Consider the following 22,081-nt stretch of genomic DNA (forward strand, 5'->3'; position numbering starts at 1 on the left):
CATCCACCCCCATACCGGCCATGAGAGTGGCCCTTGGCCAAAAATAGGATAGGATAGCTCCTTTGATTTCGATTTTTTTTTTAATTTTTTTTTTTTATGAGTTTTTTAATATTTTGAGTTTTTAAATTATTAATTATTTTAATATTTAATGTATTATATATTATTTTTAAAACGCGGATTGAGGGAAGCATATAATACATTAGTTTTTTGTTTGATGCCCTATTATTGACCAAAACGACCGCGTTTTGTGGTACCGCATGCAAGCCGGATCCAGCCCGAACAAGTTGAACAAGTGTACAAACAACCTAAATCTCATTTGTTTGGCTATCCGAACAAATGAGTCTGGACAAACTCTCACATAAAATTACCCTATTACACAAAATACTGTTCAATTTCTTCAACGGCCACATATCATTAGCGTCACTAACTTTCAAAATTATTGTGGGGCAATCTTTCCAAGTTCTAGCTTGGACTCAGCACAAAAAACCTACCACATCTCAGGTGAAGTGTATGAAGATTGAAAAGAGTAATGCCATACATGACACTTCTATCTTATTTTTTATCCCACTATGTTGACATGATAGAGTTTAGTAACCAATGAATAATTTTTTGATTAAGAGCTAATTCAAGGGCTAGTACACCTTGCCCCGTCAGCATAATAAAACATTTGTGGGATATTGATATGGTAAATAGCATTTTTCAATTTGAAATAGTTATACACAATGACACGGTCAATGTTGATTCCACAGAAGTGGGCCTTTCAAATACAACACCATAGCCTTGTCGAGAAGGCATTCAAGACATAGATTGCTCATAATGGCTGATCTTAAGACATACGGAGAAAAAGAGATAATTAAAAATGGCTGCATATTGTTAATCTCATTGATAGTCCCTAACAAGAGAAAATCTACTGCTTCGTTTGTTAAAATTATCCTCTTCTGTCTTTTGTTTTCTATTCTCAAAATAAAAATATTAACAAACATAAAACACAAAAACACCCACCAAATACTCAAAACTGTTTCACCTTTATCTTATCTCACATTAGAACACTAGTTCAAACAAAAAATAAAAAACACCTCCTAAAACAAGTTAACAGACATACCCGTGGGGAGTGACCAACAAGTAAAACAAGAATTAGTCCAAAAGGGGCAAAAACTTCAAATAGACTTAAAACTTTAGCATCAGCAATCCTACTGAGGCAGTGGCCAACAAGGAAAACATGGACCATAATCACTTAGAACCTCATTGTAGTAAAGCCTACAAGAGACCTACCAATGAGGAAATGTCTCCAAAACATAACTCTTATTCCCTTTCTCATGCTCCATCACTGCTTAAAATTTCACTTGTTCCAGGCAAACCTACATAGTCATCACCCTCAGTCACTCTCCGGAAAAAAGGGAGTATGGAAACAATCCTCATCAAGTGAAAGTCAATATTGTGTGCAATCATGGCGATTATGTTCCTTGTTGCTGTTGTTCTTACTTCCTACTTATTTAAGTTTTGTTCCTCATCATAATTTAATGATGTTTGCTAATAGGTTTTTATGTTTTTTGAACGATAGATTGTAACTTAATATGAAGTTGCCAAGTAGGACTGATCGGAAAGATTGGGAGATGAACACTAAGAAACGAGAAAATGGAGTGTAGGTTGAACCTTACAAGGTTAAGATATGAACCACCATTATTAGTGCTTTAATGGCCTGGTAGTTCATTCAGTTTTTGGGGAGAGTCGGGGGAAATTGTTTGCAAGTGCATTTTCCTTGTGGTGAGAAATATGTGTTTTGGGGAATTATTTGTTTTTGGTTTGAAAATTTGTTCTAATGTGACAAATTTTTGTGTTTTGAGTTGTTTGATAATATCTTTGATTTGAGAACAGAAACAAAAGGCCAAATACAAAGTCGAATAACAAGCATGGCGATTATGTTTAGTTGGTCTAATGTTGTCAAATTGTAAATGTAATAAAAGGCAAAATACAAAGTCGAATAACAAGCATGGCGATTATATTTACTTGGTCTAATGCTGTCAAATTGTAACGGTAATAACTGAGAAGCTATTGTCACGGAGAACAGATTTGCCTGGGAACTCATGTCTCAAAATTTGCTGGTTTTACAGAAACATGTCTTGTAATTGGAGGATTGTCCCTTGCTTTGTTAGGAATCAGTTTATCTGCTAGATGTGGCAGGCTAAGAAACGGTGTCTTTAAGAAGGGGCTTAAGTCAACCCAAATATGTACCCCTTCTTAGAGACACTATTTCTTAGCCTGCCACATACAGCAGATAAACTGATTCCTAACAAAGCAAGGGACAGTCGTCCAAGTACAAGACATGTTTCTGTAAAACCAGCAAATTTTGAGACGTTTCACATGGTAAAAAACGCAAAGATAGTGTTGTTCCTGTACATTTTTAGTATTATTTGGGAGCATCATACTACAATTTTCTACTTCAAAAATCCTCAATGTACGAACCAGAAGAGATTCAAATTGAAATAAATGCAACTCTCAGCAATGCACAACCATGATTCTAGATAGTAAGGCACAACCATCCAACGTCAATGACCAATTATCAGAAAGCTTTACCTCTCTCTACCATCACCATAACCCTCTCGGGTACAATAAATTTCAAGTAGAAATACCAAAAATTCTAAAATGATGTAACTTGGCAATAGAAACCAGTACAACCTACACAATAGAAGTGAAAATAACATTACACATCCATCAATCCATGCCCATCATAGTAAATTTAGTCATATCATCCATTATTCCTCATAAAAGCAACCAAACAAACAAAAAAGATACCAACTTCCACAAATCCCCAATTCATCAAAAAGCTTTACCTTTACCTCTCTATCTCACCACCATCACATAGCCTTCGCCTCTTTCTTCCCAATAACCTTCCCCTCCACCCCAGAACAGCACCCACCACCGTGCTCATGATGATGCCCATGCCCGTGCCCATGCCCATGCCCGTGCCCGTGCCCATGGTCATGATGACCATGACCATGACCATGGCCATGCTTCCCCTTCAGCTGCTTCCTCATGTCATACGCATCCTCCCCATCCGCATAGTACTTCGCCTCCACATCATGAATCTTGTACCCCAAAGTCTCCGTGTACAAATTAAACGCCGCCCTATTGCTCTTCCTCACGTGCAGCGAAACATACTCCGCCCCAAACACCTGCTCCATCGCGTTCTGAGCAGCGCTCATGAGCTTCGTGGCCAAGCCGAGTTTGCGGTGCGTCCTCAGCACAGCCAAGGACGTGATGTGGCCGTGACACTCGTTGCTCTCTTCCTCCATCTTGGCCAAAACGTATCCGACGATGCGGCCATTGTAGTCCTCAGCCACGTAGAGTAGCTGAGGCCATGAGAGGATGTGGTAGAGGTAGTACTTCATCTGGTAGTTCTCAGGCAGGCAGAAGAGGTTGCAGGTCTGCATGGCCAAAAGGTCATCTATGGTGGCCTTGCGAATGCACACCATTGCTGGTTCGGTCTTGGTTTTGGCTAATTTGGCGGGTTTTTGGAGGATTTTTGAGGGTTTGAGGGTCAAGGTTAGGGTTTGTGTCTGCTTGTTGATTTGGGGATTTTGTGGGTGAAGAAGAGGAACGAGTGGTACAACAAGGGAGGGATCCGGCTTCTATAGCACATAGCCGCGGTTATCCAAAACTACACCGTTTGGATAAAAATGGTGCAGTTTTGGGAAGGAAAAAATTAGGTTTTTTTTTTAAAAAAATAATAATAATAATAAACTATTTAGAAATTAAAAAAAAAAAAAACAAAAAACGAATAATTAAAAAACTAAAAATATCAAAACAATTAAAAAAAAAAAAGAAAAAAAAAAGAGGGGGCCCCTAGGCAAAAATGGGTGGCCGGCCACCCTATTTTGGCCAAGGAAATGGCCGGTATGGGGTGACCAAACGACCCCATGGCCCTTGGGAGTGGTTCGGCCATCCCTTGGTCGAAACCATCCCCAGGCCAAATAGGGGTCAGGGGTGGGCGAGCCACCCCCAAGGCTTATGAGGGTGATTTCGGCCACCCCCATACCGGTCATGAGAGGTGGCTCCAGCCACCCTTTTTTTTATTTTCTTTTTATTTTATTTTATTTTATTTATAAAAAAATAAAAAAAAATTAAAAAAAAAATTTACTTTTTTCCTTCTCAAAACTACGCTGTTTCTATCCAAACGGTGCAGTTTTGAATAACCACAGCTATGCGAGAAGCCGGATCTAGGAGGGAGACTAGTGGGTAATTCTAGATATTGGGCTTCAGCTTAGAATCTTTGGTATATATTGGGCCGACCTCTTTCTTAGGACTTTTTTTTAAAACAAAAATTGTGGTTCCAAACTAATGTATTACGTTCTCATCGAATTTTGCGTTTATTTACTAAAACAATAATTCACATGAGACAGTGACAAATCACTTTGGAACCAAGTTTTTGAGAAAAATCTTGAGAAACCTAGCATTTCTCCAATATTAATAACACACTGACTAGCTAGATGCTTGTATAAACTATAAAGGAAACCATTTAGCTTATTTCATGTTGCTAGAGCACTATCATTATCGGCACTCTCTAAACTCCCTTCCCTTTCCTAAAAGTAGGAAATTTTTTTTCAGTAATTCACTTGCAGCATATTCTTTTTTTTTCCCTTTCCTAAACCAAGGGAAAGCTACATCAAAATTTCTCTCTCTCGATCTCTGTATTTGGTCTTTTCTGAGCACGTGTGAGACATAATTAGATTGAAAAATGTGTGATTTGCTCTAATTTTAAACACCACGAGTAGAAATGGTTTTCAATGTGAAGGCATGGTGACAATATTGGAAACCAACGTGAAAAGGTCCCGGAAGTATGTTTCTATGTTTTCTAACAACATTTGATAAGAGGAATGGAGAGAGGTCCTTTGTGGTGGTATTTTTCTTTGTGTGTATTGTGAATTCTAACATTTTATAATCGACAAAGTATATATGGTGACATGTCTAATGGATTTCATTAATAGAAACTTGCTATATATAACACTTTTATAAATAAAGCTAATTGATTTTTTTTGTTTTGCAGCAGGTATTCGGAACTTCACTCTGACTAAATCCAGGTGTGCACAAGCCATCGGTAAAGAGTTTCCAGCAAGTGCATCTCGGTTAATTCAAGGGGCGAACCCTAAATCCAATGGCCTCAAAAAACAGTTTGCACTCAGTAAGTTTCGAACTTAAAACCTTGAAGAGAAGGAAATTGAAAATAATTAAACAAAAAATAAATTGGCACTGGATGACAGAAGAACCAACTTAGCTGAACCCTGAGCAGGCTAGCTAAGCTGCTAATGAAATGCTGAAAAAATATATTAATAAAATTAGCTATATGATCTTTTGAAGTCACGAACAGGTGTGCCATCAAGGAACAAATAGATTCATTCCCTTCCCCTCTCACTGTCATCAATGTTATATGATCTTTTGACTTAGTTCAATGAAGAACAAATATATGGAAATACAGTAACTTATGACAAGAAAGAAAGGAATAAGGCTTTGAAATTGGCAAGTAGAAGCCATCATTGTAGACAACACAATTGGTACACTTTTAAGCCCCAGAAAGAAAAAAAAAAGAAAAAGAAAAAGAAAAAGAAAGAAAGAATGGTACATTTATGATCATAAGCCTAGGATAGAACCAGCAATGGTGTTTCAGTTATTGAATTTCCACAATCTGATGTACCTACTATTATGTGTGGTGACAACCTTCTTCATCCCAACAGCCAAGCATGTGATGGGAGGTCGAGCACTTCTAGGAATGCTGTCAATGCGGATATCTTCTGAAACCCTTCTTCCTTTTCTTCTTTCTGGGCATCCATGAGTGTTCTGGGAGCTTGATACCATGTTACCTTCCATAATGCAGCTTGAAAGAACTTGACCTGTATTTTGATCTAAAATGCGTAGCACACCATCTATTCCACCAACAACTAAAGTTGATGAGTCATTTCGCAGGTGTTGTACAGAATATACAACATTGGGACTCACACGTGTCTCCCATACAGATCTCATTGTCCTGAAAGGTATGACACTTCAGAAATTTTTTTGGGAAAATGCTATCAAGCAAAAGAATTGTGAATTAGGCTTGTATTTAGTTTAAATGTCCATATTTTTAGGGAAAATTACTTAACAAATACACCTATCACTTCATGATATCTTCTCCCAGAGAATTGGAAGGCATTTTGGTTGTATAATCAGGAAACTGTACGGCCAGGAGAAAGTTATTGTTGTTTTTACATGCCAATCAAACTTGCATATTTGAAATGATAGTGAGCAGCAATTGGTCAAAGATGATGTAGTTTTATCTCAAAAAATTAAAAAGCTCACACTATGAAATAGAGTTAGCTCTGGCAGTTGAATTCATAAAAGAGTATTTGAAGCTATTATTTGCATACCTCAGGTCCCAACAAGATGCATATCCAGCTGTTGATCCAGCAAAAACTAGATGTGAGGAAGCGTGGTGACACAAACTCCTTATTCCTGAAGGGGAAAGTTGGAAAATTAAGTACTCTTTTTTGTTAGTTGGAAAATCAAGTACCTTTTTTTTTCCTACGCAATACCAAGGGAATTGAGAAGGGGAGAAATGGCACTATGGAGCTGAATAGAAGAGAATGGAAAATTAAGTACATAAATGCCCAACCTGTCAAGTCTGTTGATCTTAGTGTTGCTACCCGTTGATCAGATAAAATTCCTGAGACTGTGATGCTTCCGAGAGAGGAACCACTAAGTATCAACTGATCATCACTCACACTTAAACATTTTACTGGCCCAGCATGCATCCTACAAAGAGAAGTTCAAAATAATCACATATGATAGTCCATAAACCACCAAGTAATATGCAAATGCATAATTTAGTAATGTCAGGACCTTTGTCTAAAACAATTATGCTAATTTTACCTATCAAGAAAAGTTCTTATGATTAGACAGCTTGCGGTTTTTATGGTGTTTTCACATGTTTACTTAATTCAAGTTTGCATGGAGAGCAAATTCAGATTATGCCCTTTTATGTGCAGTTTGTGCAAATAAAGATCATGATTATGGAAATTTTGGCACTAGCGGTTAAAGGAAGAACTTAATAAAATTAAGGAAGCCAGGAAAATTAGCACTGGTGACTTCTGAAAAGATCCATTACTTGGGTCATTGGAAGCAAGCATGTACAGCGATGCATTAAAACGACATATGATCACAAAAATCCCTGCCTTAACCCCGGCTTCCAACATCAAGACCATAAGGCCGTCACTTTGCAGTCATTGCATAAAGATAGGCTTAAGTCAACCCATTACAATCTTTGACCCTATGCGTGGTATGTGGCTTGGGTTTTTATCTCAACAACACTAGTAAAAAAACAAAAGAAAACTATTTTTCTAGTTAAAGAGGTGATGATTTGACTTCATAAAAAATAAAAATAACATTCCTAAGGAGTCATATTTTTATACAATCCCTCTTCAAAGGCTGAGAACTATTATTTGGGTCAAATTTATTTTCACGAGAGCCTCCACTAAATATGCCTTGCAAAAATTGTCTGTATATATATATCATAATTGGGGAGGGGTAGGATAACTGAAATACTTCCTTGTCTCAATCCTTTAAGTGGGGTGAGGGTCATGATACAAAACTCAAAGAGAAAGACATTCATTTGGGGATGAACTTGGGCATGTAGTAGCAAACTAAAACACAGGCAAAAAGACTATTCAACTGCAAAGCTAACCAAAATCAAGCCCAGATTATCATGTTTCTTCAATAATATTCTAGACTTAACAATTAATATTTGGTTGTTTATCTGGAAAAGGAAAGATAAATATATTCACAAATTTATTATTTCTCACTATCATACCTAATTATTCGAGAACACTTCCTACTGTACATGTCAAATACACGAGCCGTCCCATCCTCACATCCAACCACTGCCTCTGGATCGTAGTAGCTGCAAGCAGAGAAGGAAACAGATTATTTTTGCACATAAAAAAGCAAACCTCCAAATAAATATAACATTCTAGTTTAACTGTTTAATGTCTGATAAATAACATCCTAACATTAAGTCAGAGAACGGTTCAACTTAATATGGGTTGTCACCATACAGTTGACTTTAATTATTCACTGGCAAGTGGGATAGCTAAAGCTAGAGCTCTTGTTAAGTGCTGAAGGGGAAAATTATATGTACAGTTTTTTTAAAAAAAACTCACACTTGTTACAGCTAAACATTAGGCTTGGTTCTAACCAACTTCACGTCTATTTTTACCTCAAGATGTATTCAATGTTCACTTCTACCACAACAGCATTGTCCCCTCCCTCTTAAAGAATGAAAAAAAAAAAAAGCCACCTTGCTAATGCACATGCACCCTTTCCCACCATCACCTCCTATGGCAAATGTCACTTCCACTAGCAATTTTTATAACGATGAAATCACTAATTATATTAGTCTCACTTAGTCACTTACAAACTAGTTTTAATGACGGTGGACTAATAATGCACCCATACCACTATCTAAAGGAGCACTTAACAAGTATAAATTGAGAAGACAAATGATGCAGATAGAGTGACAAGATCATATATTTTAACATCACATACAAAAACTATTTTGTATGGTCAATAATCTTGTTTTCACAAATAGGGAATCATAATTTTTTTTGATAAATTAGGGAATCATAATTAAAAACTAATGCGTATGATTAGCACATTGCATCCATTTCTTTACAAGATTTAAAAGACAAAAATGATTTTTTTGAAAAACTACTCATACCAATTATATTTTCCTTATTCAGAATTTTGGAATAACTCCAGCAAACAACATAACCTTGCAAGGATTGAAGTCTGAAAGCAATCCTAGTGGTAAGGTTTATAAACTTATAAGACATCACATCAAAAATCCATTCAAGTAGGAACTCCAAGAGCCCCTTTTGGCACAAGCCAAGAAGTAGGTATTCAGGGGGACATCACTGTATGGTGAAATAAATTACAAATACTAGGTTCTGCAAAACATCTTGAACTTGCGAATGGCATGGAAATTGAATCTCTGATTCATTCAGTCATAAAATTCCTCTGCTAGTGTAAATGTTCATACCGAGTACGTAGGACACTAACTGCACAGTAATACTTCCAGACATTTTTACAATTAAGATAACAAGAACATTTCACATACCGCATGCATAAACCCTTTGCAAAGGTGCCTTCACTGGTGGGAAATATACTTCTTTTCCCATTCCGCCTCCATATGCATATACGGGTACCAACCAAACCAACAATCTGCAAAGATAAATGATAGACCAAGAAATTCAGAAGTTAGCTAACATAAAGAAATTATTAAAACAATCCACATACAGCCTTTCAATAAACCAAAATGATTTAATCCTTTAACACATTTATTAGCTACAGAGACCAAAGATGAAATATCAAAATAAATTGGCTTATCACTCATCATAAAACTGAATTTACTGGAAGCAGAAAAAGAAAAAGAACGTGAACTTGATCCCTGCTAAGTAAACTTCCAGTAAAATGCTGGAGAGAACCTTTAAATGCTACGTCAAGAAATTACTCCTAAAAAAATCCCCTAGCAAATATATATGAATCTTTTGAATGAAGGTGCATTCATGACCTTAATCGTCCTTTAAAAATAAGCACATGAGTTCAAATTCATACTTTGCAGTAGATGCTAAATTAATTATGCATCAACATTAAACCTCCAATTAATTTCTTGGAGTATGGTGGCATTCTAGTCAAGTCTCACATACACAAGACACAAACTAACAGCATATTGATTTTTTCATGTTACCTTGCTCTCATCAAAATCGAAGTCCACTACTGGGATCATGTCCGGAACAGAATGTTCTTCCACACATTTGTAGCTTTCTAATGACCAGAGACGCATTATCTAGCATCATTCATGTGCAATTAGTTAATAGTATTTGAGTACAATGAATTACAAAAAAAAAATAATGAAATTCAAGTAAGTTCTAAAATTTTATGTAATAAACTACCAAGCAGGGGAAATAAGGGAAAGCCAGCAAAAAATGTTCAGTCATGAAACAAATACCAAATTCGGTCTTCTCAAAGTGATATAATTTAGTTTGAAGGCTTTATAAGGATGAGGGGAAAGAGTAATGAGGCCCCTTGGGCTTTAACTCTGGTAGTGGAGGTAAAAGGGTGGGGTAGGCCTTTGGCTCAAATCTTGCCTAGTAAAAAGGAAGAAAGGCCAATTTGAGGTGCAAGTTGAGCTTGAGAGGATAGAAAATTATGCCACATTTTAGTTTACGTGTAAAAAAAAAAAAAAAAAAAAAGCCTTGCCTTAGAAAAATATTTGCAAACTCAACCTCAAATAGTTTGTATATGAGTATGACTTATGTTAGCCTGAACCCTGAACCCTGCACCAAAGGCACTGGCCAAGTAGAATAAATTGTTCAATAAAAAAACATACACACAACAGAAACCAATATCTCTTAAACAAGTCTGACAATTCGCCTAAGTATCCAAAATCCAATAAAAAACTTCTTAACTTGTAGAAAGCACCTATTGGATAATTCCATAACATAATGGACAATAGCATACAATAGCTTATAAGTGTGGCAACAAACACCAGAATCATTTACCAGAACAGTGACAAATTCAGATTGCAACTTAAGAAGAAGGTAAAGCATAATAATCTACCCAAAAAAAAAAAAAAAAAAAAAACCCTCAAACAGTTAAGTGGCTAACAACTACACGCCGATAAAGTCAACAAGTCATCAGTCATTGTTTGAATATTACAAAAGGGAATCTTCTTTCAACAGACCATTCAGATATAGAGGTCAATGCTAACCATTTGTGGTTACCACATAAATTTATCAGAATAAGTTGAACAGACTGACAGATAATTCTCTATCAAATAATAGTAACCGATCCTATCCGTTTCCTTTCCCAAAATTTGTTCACTCTAGATTGCTGGCAAAACTAAAAAAGCCTGCCCAGTAGCTGTTCAGGTAAAATCTACTCGAGAAACATAAAAGTTGTCTTGTAATTGTTACAATCCTTACAGACGATATAGTATTTAGTGTGGGGGAACTATACCTTATCACCAACACCAGTAAGAACCAAGCCCATCTTCATTCGGCACTGATCAACCCTAACAGAAAGCAAGGTTAGAAAAATAACATTCACGCAAGATTTGCCAGCTCACACACACATACAATCCAGACATGTAATTTTTGATTTTGTATAAAATTTTAGGCTTCAGAAATCTGTGGTAATAAAGTTAATGATTTTACTGTAATTATAATGTACAGTTACACAAAGCGAACAACAAGCATAAAATGACATCCCGTGATATACCAACCTATTTAAATTTTGATGGAGATTTTACTTTTCTCCAGAATAAAATCTGTTAAGAGTGGATAAAGTTCATGTTTTCACAACAATATGGATACCCTGCAAAAGCATCAACACAACTGTCCTTTGGGTGGAAAAGAATGGCACACCCTCACACTTTTAGAAAAATTGTCTCTGCTTATAAAACATACAAAGAACATGCACAAAGTGGTAGTGGTGGACGTGGCAAGGCATTGATCATGGTTGTGGAAGGTGGTGGTGCTAGTGGCTGCAAGCTAGCGGTAGTGGTGGTGATGGTTAGGATGCCAATAGTGGTGACAATGATGGTGTGACTTTGGTAATAGTCATTGTATTGCTGGTAGCAATGCAACATTTGCATATGGGATGGGTCAAGCCTTAAGCAAAAAACTTATAATCCCCAGCAGCTGAGCACGGTCTACTTTCAACATTAAGTAGGCTGTTAGTAAGACATTTGTACAGAGGAAAAAAGAAAGTAGGCCATTAGTAAGTGAAGCTAGTCCTTTCAATTTAAGGGCTGATTTACATGTTATCAAACGATCTTATGGAAAGTTACCATCAAACAGCCCATTATTCTTAGATTATCTCTATGAATCAATCCACATAAGTTACTACAGAGCCAAGTATCTTCTTTAGACATATTCCATTTATTGCATAGTTTTAACTTCATTTAATCTATGTCGACTTTCAATTACTCATAATGTACCATATCACAACCTAGGAAAGTGATATGGTACATTATGAGTAATTGAAGCTCTTTGAAATCACTTATCACATTTGCAATATCACTTTAAGAGGACTAGTAGAGCTACAATTGGAGCTCTTTGAAATCACTTATAAAGCTTATTCTTGCCTAGTACGAAACCAATATGGAAATATCCATGCAACACCCTCGGCACTCACCCAATGTAGGACTAACTTTATAGAGTATCACACTAGTTTCCACTCAAATTACTAACTTCCTCATCAAGGCCCACATCAAATTGCAGTGCCCTAGCATCACATGGTGTTACTATGTTGACTCATATACCATTTGTTACAACTATGTTGACTCACTTATAAAGCTTATTCTTGCCTAGTACGAAACCAATATGGAAATATCCATGCAACACCCTCGGCACTCACCCAATGTAGGACTAACTTTATAGAGTATCACACTAGTTTCCACTCAAATTACTAACTTCCTCAACAAGGCCCACATCAAATTGCAGTGCCCTAGCATCACATGGTGTTACTATGTTGACTCATATACCATTTGTTACAACTTAGGAAAGTGCTAGTCACATCTGTGCTACCATCCAAAAGAACTAATCAATGTTACAATTAAAGCTCCTTAAAATCATTTATAAAGTCCAGTCTCATCTAGTAAATAACTAATGTGGAACTCCATATAATACCTTCACAATCTACCCACCTAATGTGGAATAGACTTCCTGAGGCATCACTTTTTTCTTTTTCTTTTTTCTTTTTTTTTGAGCTTCTTGAGGTATCACATACAGTCCATTTTATTTGATCTTCACATTGATTAAGGTGTCTGAATAACTCCTTAGTTTAAAACCATATGATTTGAATAGTTTTACTTTCCATCTCAAAGCGAATTTCACTGCTTTCGACGAGATATTAGGATTTATACTTGCAGCTGTATCATATATAAATACTCCAAGAACCACAAGTAGAATCCAAACATGGATTTTTACTCTCCGGGAAATAATATAAAAAACTGTACAACAAGTCATCACGCCTAAAGCACTTGCACAAAAATCACTAGTAAACAAGGGACTGCACAGAAAGAAGAGGATTAATGACTCACCCAACTGAATGACCCTTCCATTGATTAATATCAATTAGACCTTCTTGTAAGCATAATCTGTTATGCTTCATGGCTTGCTCCTCTAAATATCTCTTCAATGATCTCTCTGAGCATGTAGAATTATTCGAAATCCCCATAGAATCCCTCTGCTGCTTGGAGTAGAATACTTGCAGTAATTTAGATTTACTGACAATTGTGTTCCTTCACAAAAGGCATCAGTCAAGTAATTTAGTCAGATGCATAAAATACTTTTTTCTTTGGGTAAGTAGACATGAAATGACATGCAAAAAAATGGGATGAAGTTATTACAAACAATTCATAGACGAAAATTTTAAACATTTCCTCCCTAAAGCTGTTAGAATCATTATGAACACATCCTAGAATACCATATTAAACTTCAAGACTAACCCGAGCCAACCCATGTTCCACTTAAGTTCAGCTAGACAAGAATATGAGTATTTTCCTTTGAAAAAAAAAAAAAACTACAGCCCGTTGCATTAACAATATGCACCATATGACAGAGTATATATGTGGGTTATTGAAAACCCATAAGAATTTTCTAGCTAATACTCAAAGGAAATAGATAACAAACCAAAAAAAAAAATCATTTTTTTTTTCTTGACAGTGCTCAAAAGATATTAAGAATTATCGATCTTCTCAATCCTGCTAGAAAGAAAGAAAGAAACAGAGAAACAAAGCTTGAAAAAGTACCAGAATTTGCAAACGGCGGAGCAACGAACGAGGTCGAAGAAGTCGAGGAAGGCGAAGATCATGCAGAGGATGTCCTGGTCGAGGGACTGGATTGTGGCGGTGGTCACCACCCCTTCTGATTTCCTCCTCTTGCTCTGCCGCCTGTCACCAGCGAGAGTGCGACCCATCGTTCGCTTTTCGCTTCCTGCCAGCTCTCCGCTGGTGACACGCGAGCCCTGCTCGGAACCGATAACACGGGGATGTAGATGAAGGAAGGTCCTTTGAGTTAACGAATGTGACCGTTTTAGGTGAATTTTATTTTTGGGAAAGTCCACTTTCTCATGAACAATCACTCAATCGAGACGACTACTAAAAATGGACAATGTTGATTAAAATACTTTTAATAAAATAAAAAATAAAAATCAGGGTGTGGGGATTTAAAATTTTTTCTTTTTTCTTTTCTTAAAGAAAAAGAAATTTGTTTTTTTTTTTTAATTTATTGGAGTATTTTTGTTTTTTTTGCCGGCATTGGGGATATATTGACCATTTTTTGGTAGTTTAGATGAGATATTGTTGCAATTGAAAATTTGAGAGGATATATTATCAATTTGGTGGTAATTTGAAGAAGGTATGTAGACTTTTTCTTTTTTTTTTTAAAGAAAAAAAAATGTAAAATAAGGCATTAGGGTTATATACTAAGTCGCAATAAACTCTCAATGATATAAAAATGTTAGGGGTAATTATCTTTTGCTCCCATGAATTAGAGTGCTTTGGCACTTTTCTCCTATGAACTACCAATTATGACACGTGACTTATCAAACTACCATCTTATAATACTTTTCCCCCTTCCATCGGTCAAAAGAGTAAAAATTAATGATCAACGGTCATGTGACTTGCATGTGCCATTTTTTAAAAAAAAAAAATTCTTCCACTTTTGCCCTCATTTTAGATCAGTAAATTGACGTTTATGCCCTCCTAAACCCTAATCCAACACATGAGAAGTGAGGGCAAAAGTGGAAGGAAAAAATTTAAAATGGCACATGCGAGTCATATGACAGTTGACCGTTAATTTTAACTCATTTGATTAACGAAAGGGGGAAAAGTGTCATAAGATGGTAGTTTGATGGGGTCAAGTGTCATAGTTGGTAGTTCATGGGGGAAAAGTATCAAGACACTGTAATTCATGAGGACAAAAGGTAATTACCCCAAAATGTTATGAGAGCTTCATCTAGTATTGCAAAAATAACAAATAGGTTCTTGCACTCAACTTATGTCAATTTTTTTTTTTTTTTTTTTTTTTAACATAAACCATCAAATACCAAAAACATTTTATGATTTATAAGTGTTATAATTTGATTGGTGCTTACGTGACATTTTACTAATATCATTGAAGAAAGAAGAGGTGCTACTTTTCCTTTGCAAAAGAAAATCGCGCAATATACTAGAGCCTAGAATGGGCCCCAACCCCTATATATATTTTAAATTTTGTACACCCTTTTTACAACTTTTTCTACCTTTATTCACATTAATAAACAACTTTTTTTCATTATTTAATTACATAAAATTCAAAACTTCTTTGAACTCTTATATCGCATCTATTCATTTCTCCTTTCTTATCTCAATTCAATTTGTCTTTTCTTTTTAAATTTTTTCTAAACTATTTATTGGGGGGCATTCTTGTTATTTTTGCGCAAAATGAAACATTGTAACCCCGAAGGTAGTTTGAGGGGAGTGAGCGTTGCGAAAATTGAAAGTTCAAGAAACATTACAAAACGTTTGGTAATTAGAGAGACTAAATCAACTTCCTTTAAAAAAAAAAAAAATGAAGAAGCAAATTAGGGTTCTTCACTAAGTAGCAAGTTGTTACTTTCTTTATAAATCATGGAAGATGAAAGCGATCAAATTGTACTATAAATTAGCACTGAAAATGCAAAGAAGCGTATGATCTAATGAAATCAGTTGGATCTTTTAGTGTTTGGAAGAGGTGTGCCTCCAAGGAAGTGGTTGATCAAAGAAAGTCCTCTGGCGGGCTGGAAGCTGGGCACTTGATGTCCTGCATCTCTCACTGTTGCGAATGTTATGTCTCCCTTATACACTTCTGTGTAGCCACCAACCTGTGACACAGCAAAGGGAACCATTGAAGAAACACAACATGTTAATTTCTGTTTGTAAGCTAAGAAAATTATGAAAAAAGCGTTAGCCACATTGCACTATCACTTCAAAATGACAAGTTGATTTGAAGTTTTTCTGGGTGATAATACAAATGTGACTAACGCTTTTTTTTGGATCGTTAACTCAACAGATAGGGTAAAAAAGATAATAGACGATAGAAAAGTTAATTACCTCTCCCTTGACGAACCAAGGATGCCAAGTAGTCTTCACAGGAAGGTGTATTTTGTTTAGAGAGTACTTTGTTGAAGTAACAGGAACCCTTCCATCAGTGTCACCACTGCATTTCATCCAAAAGACAATTTCAGATTTCCATAAATATAACTATCATATATATTGATCATAAGGACGATGATGAATTATGAACCACATAATTACGCACGAGAAATGCTATTTACGATGTATGACGTATTATCTCAGTTGTATGACAGTCGTATTAAAATCTACTAAAAAAATTATTCAATTATGCACCCACATGAGGCGTTTTTCACTGTAACAACGCCACCCCAACTGAGTGGGGACATTGCTATAGTAAAATGACCATTCTTTTTGAGAGGGGTTGTTTTATTAATAAAATGACTCCTGGTGGCAGAGACGGATTTGGGGGGACCGGCAGTGGCCCTAGTCCCCCCCAAATTACAAGAAAAAAAAAATTAAGGCAAAAAAAAAAAAATTAAGGTATTTTTTGCTAATTGGTCCCCCAAATTCAAAGCTGGTTCCGTCCCTGCCTGGTGGTGTCATTTTGTTAAAATAACCCCATTACAGAACGTCCCTAAACCCTGATTTTTTTGTAGTCCACAAACCGACTCTCAATAACATCAACTACAAAATAGAAATGATGATGAGAATGGAGTACTTTTCTTTACCTAAAAACCCAAACTCTAAGTCCATTGGCCAAGAACTCCTGCAGAAGGGGAATGATGGTTGATGGGCTATCTAACCACGTCGTTAGGACATCACTGCATGGCTCCCAGTCATGTGTAAGTTTTGTAACATTGGCATGAAGGGCTTCTTGAACATCAGGTCGGTTCAAATAAGCATACACATAATAGTCGCTACAAGGATCAAAATTCAGTATCTGCACAACAACAAAAATAATCCAACTTTCATTTTGATCTTTCCAAATTAAACATATATTTCATTTGATGATATAAATGAGGTAAATTTACTTCATTTTACCAAAAAAAAACAGACAACCTACGAAACTTTTGAGGCCTAATAACTTACAGAAGCTTTCTTGGGGAGGGCTGTGATATTGGTAGAAAAACAGAGGGGAGCATAGATGTTATAGATATTAATGCTGCCAATATTGGGGCCGACTGCCTCAAGGGCTGCACTGCACACACGGGACTGATTGCCGGCATTGGGCGAGAAATCGCAGTATTTTTGTATTTGAGACACGACTCGGTCCGGAACGAGAGCGTGTGTCGCAAAGTAATCGTACATGCCGCGTTCATCAGTTTCATCGTTGATTACTGCATTTCCGATCTGCATAACGTTCAAGAAATCATATCATTTCAATTATACGATAGTTATACAACAGTTTACTAAATTGCATATGAAATTAATTGCTGTAAAGACAAATATTAATTTTATATACTCCATGGAAGAATTTCATTAAATTCGATTTAAAAAAACCCATGATCACTATCAACAATTTGATCAGATAGTCACGACAAACTACAACTATAGCACCCTAAGTGGGTGATGGGAGATGGGCCAGAGCTTAGCCCAATTTGCACATGCATCTATTTCTGTTGCCAAATAAATAAATAATGATGGCTGAAAATCCAAAATCATGACAACCTAGAAGGCATAAAAGAAAAGAATCTTGACAAACTATCAACAATTTTGCACCACAGTAAGTGATCAGTGGACCAGCAGAAGCCCAAAGGGTTGCCCGGATCTATTTGAAACGGAGAATATCCATTTATATAAAAGAGTGATAGAATTAGGACAAAATTGTCGGGTTGGACAATTTGATTCCACCATTTTGCCTAAAGGGGGATCCTATTCTCAGTCCCACACCCTTCACAACTTTTGCACTAGCCAAAAGTGGCACATGCACCTTACTTTACTTTGTACGACAAATTCTATGGGTTAATAATGTACAAGAAGAAGAAACATTTTGAGTTGACTGCCCATCCTTTATCTTGTCTTAGCATGTGAAAATATAGGCTTCACATCAAGTCAATATCATTTCAGACATCATGAGGCCAAAAGTAATTATGTGAAACTCTATAAAGTTAGTTTCGAGAAAGCGGATTTTTCACTTGGAGTGTAGCGTGTGGTTTGTAAAGGAATACATAGGCGCTAAGTGCAGATGCGAGTACTGTTGTTTTTCGGGTCGTTACAAATGGTATATGAGTAACTTAGTTAGTAACTTGACGAGGATATTAGAAATCTGAGTGGGAGAGTTGTGACGACAACTCATAAAGTTAATCTCATATTGAGAAGATAAATTTCTCACATGGAATGGATTGATTAAAAAGCAACAACTTAACTAGTATTTCTGGAATTATAGCACAAATGTGGCTGACACTTTTAAAGTGTGTTTACTGCCATGGGTTCAAGTCAACTTTGTGGTTGGACCCAATGTAAAGATCGTATTTTCTTTTTTAATGTTAAATAAAAATTTAATTATTTAATTAATATTTTACCAACCGTAATGAAAATCTAGAAGAAAAAAGAAGGGAAGGGGAAGCAAAATGAGTGTAATTAACTTCCAAGTTTCCATGATTTCTTAGTGTTGAAAAGCTAAGCCAACCACTTTGATTATGATTTCTAATTATTTGCTATATAGAACCTAACTCTCCAATTATTGGTCTATTTGGTGTATGAGAGAGAGAGAGAGAGAGACATACAATGATCCCTTTGAGGTTGATAATGGTCCTATTAGCCTTCTTGTTGTGATAAAGAATGGTATGAGCAAGCTGGGGAACATAATGGCCAGCATAGCTTTCTCCAGAAATATAAAAAGGCCTGTTTTTGTACTCAGGAAATCTCTCTAGCCAATTCACCAAAAACACATAATTATCTGCTGCTGTTATTTTATCTCCCATTTTACTATAATCCGATGTCGTATTGGAGTATGAAAATCCTACCCCAGCAGGTGACTCAAGGAACAGAACATTCGCAGCTGAAAACAAACAAAAAATAAATAAACTCTTCATGCTTTTCATAAAAAAATATAAAGAAAATGTCATTAATTAAATAAACTTACCATAATTCCAAGAATATTTGTTTTTAAAAAGTGTTTTGCCATCACTTTTCACACGAAATGGTCCTAGTTCTTGCATTGCTCCATAAGCAAGAGATGAACAACCTGGGCCTGTACACACAATATATATTAAGCAAGGTTAATCATTCAATTAATTATATAACATTTAATCTTATCTTATTCTTTATTGTCAAATATCATAACTTCGGAACAGGATCTCTCCATTTCATTTGAACGGGATAATATACAGTTAGTCATATTGAAAGGGAATTTTTGTCTTTTCATTTTTTGATAGGACAAAAATACTTCTCCAATATAACTAACCAGATAGTGTCCAGTTCAAATGAAATGGAGATGATCCAAATATAAGAAGATAAATAAATCATTAGAAAAATGCTAGACTGGCCGGCCTATATATAATTATTTATTGTTTTTGTTATAACTTTTTACACATGTCATCACGTGATTGAAGGGAACTAGAGGGTATTAAAGAGAAATGCTAGATATCCCAAAACTTTCTTCTCAAAAATTATTCTCAAATGACGTGTCACCATCCCATGAGTTGGTAACACTAACACACTTTTTAAAATAATAAATCTCATGAGATAGTGACACATCATTTGAGAACTAACTTTTAGGAGAAAAATTTGGGACGTGTAGCACTCTTCGGTATTAAATGCTTACCTACAACTTGTAGCTCCAATTATATATTCACACGTGTCAAAAATTGTAAAATAACTAATTATTTGTTAACCCCAATGACAAGTTTAGCAGTAGTAATATTAGTTAGAGGTTGCACGTGTAACACCTAACAGTAGTTTAGAAAAAGTTTCTACTTTCTAATATATATTTTTGAATATTTTGTATTATTGCATTTATTTCTTTTATATATATATATATATATATATATATAAAACAAAAGAGGCCATCATATAATAAGGAATTTGGCTAACTAAGTTAACTTTAAAATTTAATATTGACCGTTGATTAAATTACAGCATATATGTTATTATTAATATATAAAACAAAAGAAGCCATCATATAATAAGGAATTTGGTTTACATGCTTCTAAAATGAAGTTAACTTTAAAATTTAATATTGACCGTTGATTAAATTACAGCATATATGCTATTATTAAAATAGCGACATGTAAACTGGATCCCGTATAAGAGGCCGCAATGTAAGAGCAAAAACTGATAATTATTGAATAAAATCTAAAATCAATATATATTTTTTTAATATTTTATAATTTTAAAATTGCATGATTGTCACAACACGCAAGCGAGAATTCCCATGCAAGCCGAGAAATCCTCCATAAAGAGTGGAGTGTGGGATTAGATCTCCACAGCTCCACAAAAAGTGGCAGACGCCACCCCATGAAGAGGGTCAAACTGTCTTTAAAAAATAAATTTTTTTAAATAATTTTACACAAGTTGCAAAATATTAGAGTAAAATAATACCCTAAAATATGCATGTGATTTTCTTTTAAATCCCTTTTAATTCAATTTATTTTTTTTTTTTATGTATATTTTTTAAAACGGTTTCTAGTTAGATTGGACGAATTTTCTCCAATCGATTTGGAAAATGGGTAAAAAAGTATATAGAAAAATGATTTTATCATTTTAAATTGTGGTTAAATATTCTAATAATTAGGAGCATATACTTTATATATGATGAAGCATGATTATCACTTCATTATAATTATCTCATAATTAATGTTCTCATAATAATCACAATGCTAGCACAAGAGGATAAAAAGGAAAAAAGGGACTATCATGCAAAGGAGTAGTATCATTTCTAGAGGAGAGAGTGAGAGAGAAAAAAAGTAGGTAAGACTTCCACATCAATGGTGAACATACCAAGAATTCTAGGTCAGGTTCTAATTCTATGATTTTTAATTTTTATGGGCTATTTTCATATATTCCCATCCCAATTATCATTCTTTGTCTCCCTTAAAAAAGGAAACACCCTCAAAAAAACCCAATTCAAAAAAAAAAAAAAAAAAAACTCAACATAGAAGAAACAAAAACAGCAAACTATAGTGTTTCAACTATTTGTGCAAGTGACATGACATTGGAGATGTATTAATTTAATAAAATGTTGTACAATTGGGATGATGTGAGCAGTTGTACGACAGTAATATATATACCTCCATTAAGCCAGAGAAGAAGAGGCAATGTTTCCTTAGACGGTTGATCGGCTTCGACAAAGTAATAATAAAGCGCGCGACCGGCCGCTTTATTCACGGTGACATAACCGCCGTATTGAGAGAATTTCACCGGAGGTTGTCCAGGCAATGCCTTAATCAAATCTCTCTCTTTCAAGCCCTCCTGAGGGAGAATATTGGTTTGATTAACAAGGTCATCAGTTGCCTGGAAAAGGCTTGAGTCGAAGCCGGAATCCGGCTTCAAAGTGGACTTGTAGAAATGGTGTAAGCCTTGTTCTTTCATCCTCCCATGAGTTTGAGCCACAAGGCATGAGAGAATGAAAAAGGCTAAAAGAACCCAACAAAAAGGCTGCTTACTTTTTTCCATTGTGCTTTGTGTCTCCCTTTCTCCACAGAAAAGTAAAAGAAAGGAGAGACAGAAAGAGAGGGAAGCGAAAGAAGGAGAAAGGCAATGGGGGGGTTTGAGATCCAACCGAGCTAGTTTATTGTTTATATATATAGTAGAAGAAAGTTACGGAATTAGAATTCCAATGCTTTTATTTATTTATTTTATTGTTAATTTTTAATTTGATAAACTAATAATGGCATGGACCAAATTGGGAGTCAAAGGTTTGTACCTTGGCCACCCAATCATGTTCTGCCATGTGAGTGTGTTAAGGACGTGTTTGGTTCATTTAATAACACGTGCAATTATGAGATTCCAATC

General features: G+C 35.5%; 3 protein-coding genes across 3 annotated transcripts; all 3 read right to left on the minus strand.

The window, feature by feature from the left end:
* Positions 1-2,627: 2,627 nt before the first annotated feature.
* Positions 2,628-3,618, minus strand: LOC132191263 (N-terminal acetyltransferase A complex catalytic subunit NAA10). The gene has a single exon (XM_059606208.1). It carries the CDS (start codon positions 3,471-3,473, stop codon positions 2,856-2,858), a length of 618 nt encoding a protein of 205 aa, XP_059462191.1. The 5' UTR covers positions 3,474-3,618; the 3' UTR covers positions 2,628-2,855.
* A 1,755-nt stretch (positions 3,619-5,373) lies between these two features.
* Positions 5,374-14,138, minus strand: LOC132167039 (F-box/WD-40 repeat-containing protein At3g52030). Its single transcript, XM_059577934.1, has 9 exons — positions 13,841-14,138; positions 13,130-13,330; positions 11,044-11,098; positions 9,773-9,871; positions 9,143-9,246; positions 7,838-7,927; positions 6,644-6,783; positions 6,399-6,483; positions 5,374-6,019 (listed from the first exon to the last, which is right to left on the minus strand). Exons 1-9 carry the CDS (start codon positions 14,005-14,007, stop codon positions 5,659-5,661), a joined length of 1,302 nt encoding a protein of 433 aa, XP_059433917.1. The 5' UTR covers positions 14,008-14,138; the 3' UTR covers positions 5,374-5,658.
* A 1,530-nt stretch (positions 14,139-15,668) lies between these two features.
* On the minus strand, positions 15,669-21,827 carry LOC132167202 (serine carboxypeptidase-like 40). The gene is made up of 7 exons (XM_059578110.1): positions 21,358-21,827; positions 19,212-19,319; positions 18,853-19,127; positions 17,216-17,476; positions 16,855-17,066; positions 16,163-16,268; positions 15,669-15,933 (listed from the first exon to the last, which is right to left on the minus strand). Exons 1-7 carry the CDS (start codon positions 21,740-21,742, stop codon positions 15,775-15,777), a joined length of 1,506 nt encoding a protein of 501 aa, XP_059434093.1. The 5' UTR covers positions 21,743-21,827; the 3' UTR covers positions 15,669-15,774.
* Between the last annotated feature and the right edge of the window lie 254 nt (positions 21,828-22,081).

The sequence above is a fragment of the Corylus avellana genome, chromosome ca1 (assembly GCF_901000735.1).
Source record: "Corylus avellana chromosome ca1, CavTom2PMs-1.0".
Classification (NCBI taxonomy): domain Eukaryota; kingdom Viridiplantae; phylum Streptophyta; class Magnoliopsida; order Fagales; family Betulaceae; genus Corylus; species Corylus avellana.

Coding starts and splice junctions, on each gene's coding strand:
- LOC132191263 (XM_059606208.1), bottom strand. CDS start 3,473: ATGGTGTGCATTCGCAAGGCCACCATAGATGACCTTTTGGCCATGCAG.
- LOC132167039 (XM_059577934.1), bottom strand. CDS start 14,007: ATGGGTCGCACTCTCGCTGGTGACAGGCGGCAGAGCAAGAGGAGGAAA. Junction 13,331..13,840: donor TCCGCCGTTTGCAAATTCTG/GTACTTTTTCAA, acceptor CCTTTTGTGAAG/GAACACAATTGTCAGTAAAT. Junction 6,484..6,643: donor AAGATCAACAGACTTGACAG/GTTGGGCATTTA, acceptor TTTCCCCTTCAG/GAATAAGGAGTTTGTGTCAC.
- LOC132167202 (XM_059578110.1), bottom strand. CDS start 21,742: ATGGAAAAAAGTAAGCAGCCTTTTTGTTGGGTTCTTTTAGCCTTTTTC. Junction 17,477..18,852: donor TCAACCTCAAAGGGATCATT/GTATGTCTCTCT, acceptor AACGTTATGCAG/ATCGGAAATGCAGTAATCAA. Junction 15,934..16,162: donor CTTGGTTCGTCAAGGGAGAG/GTAATTAACTTT, acceptor GCTGTGTCACAG/GTTGGTGGCTACACAGAAGT.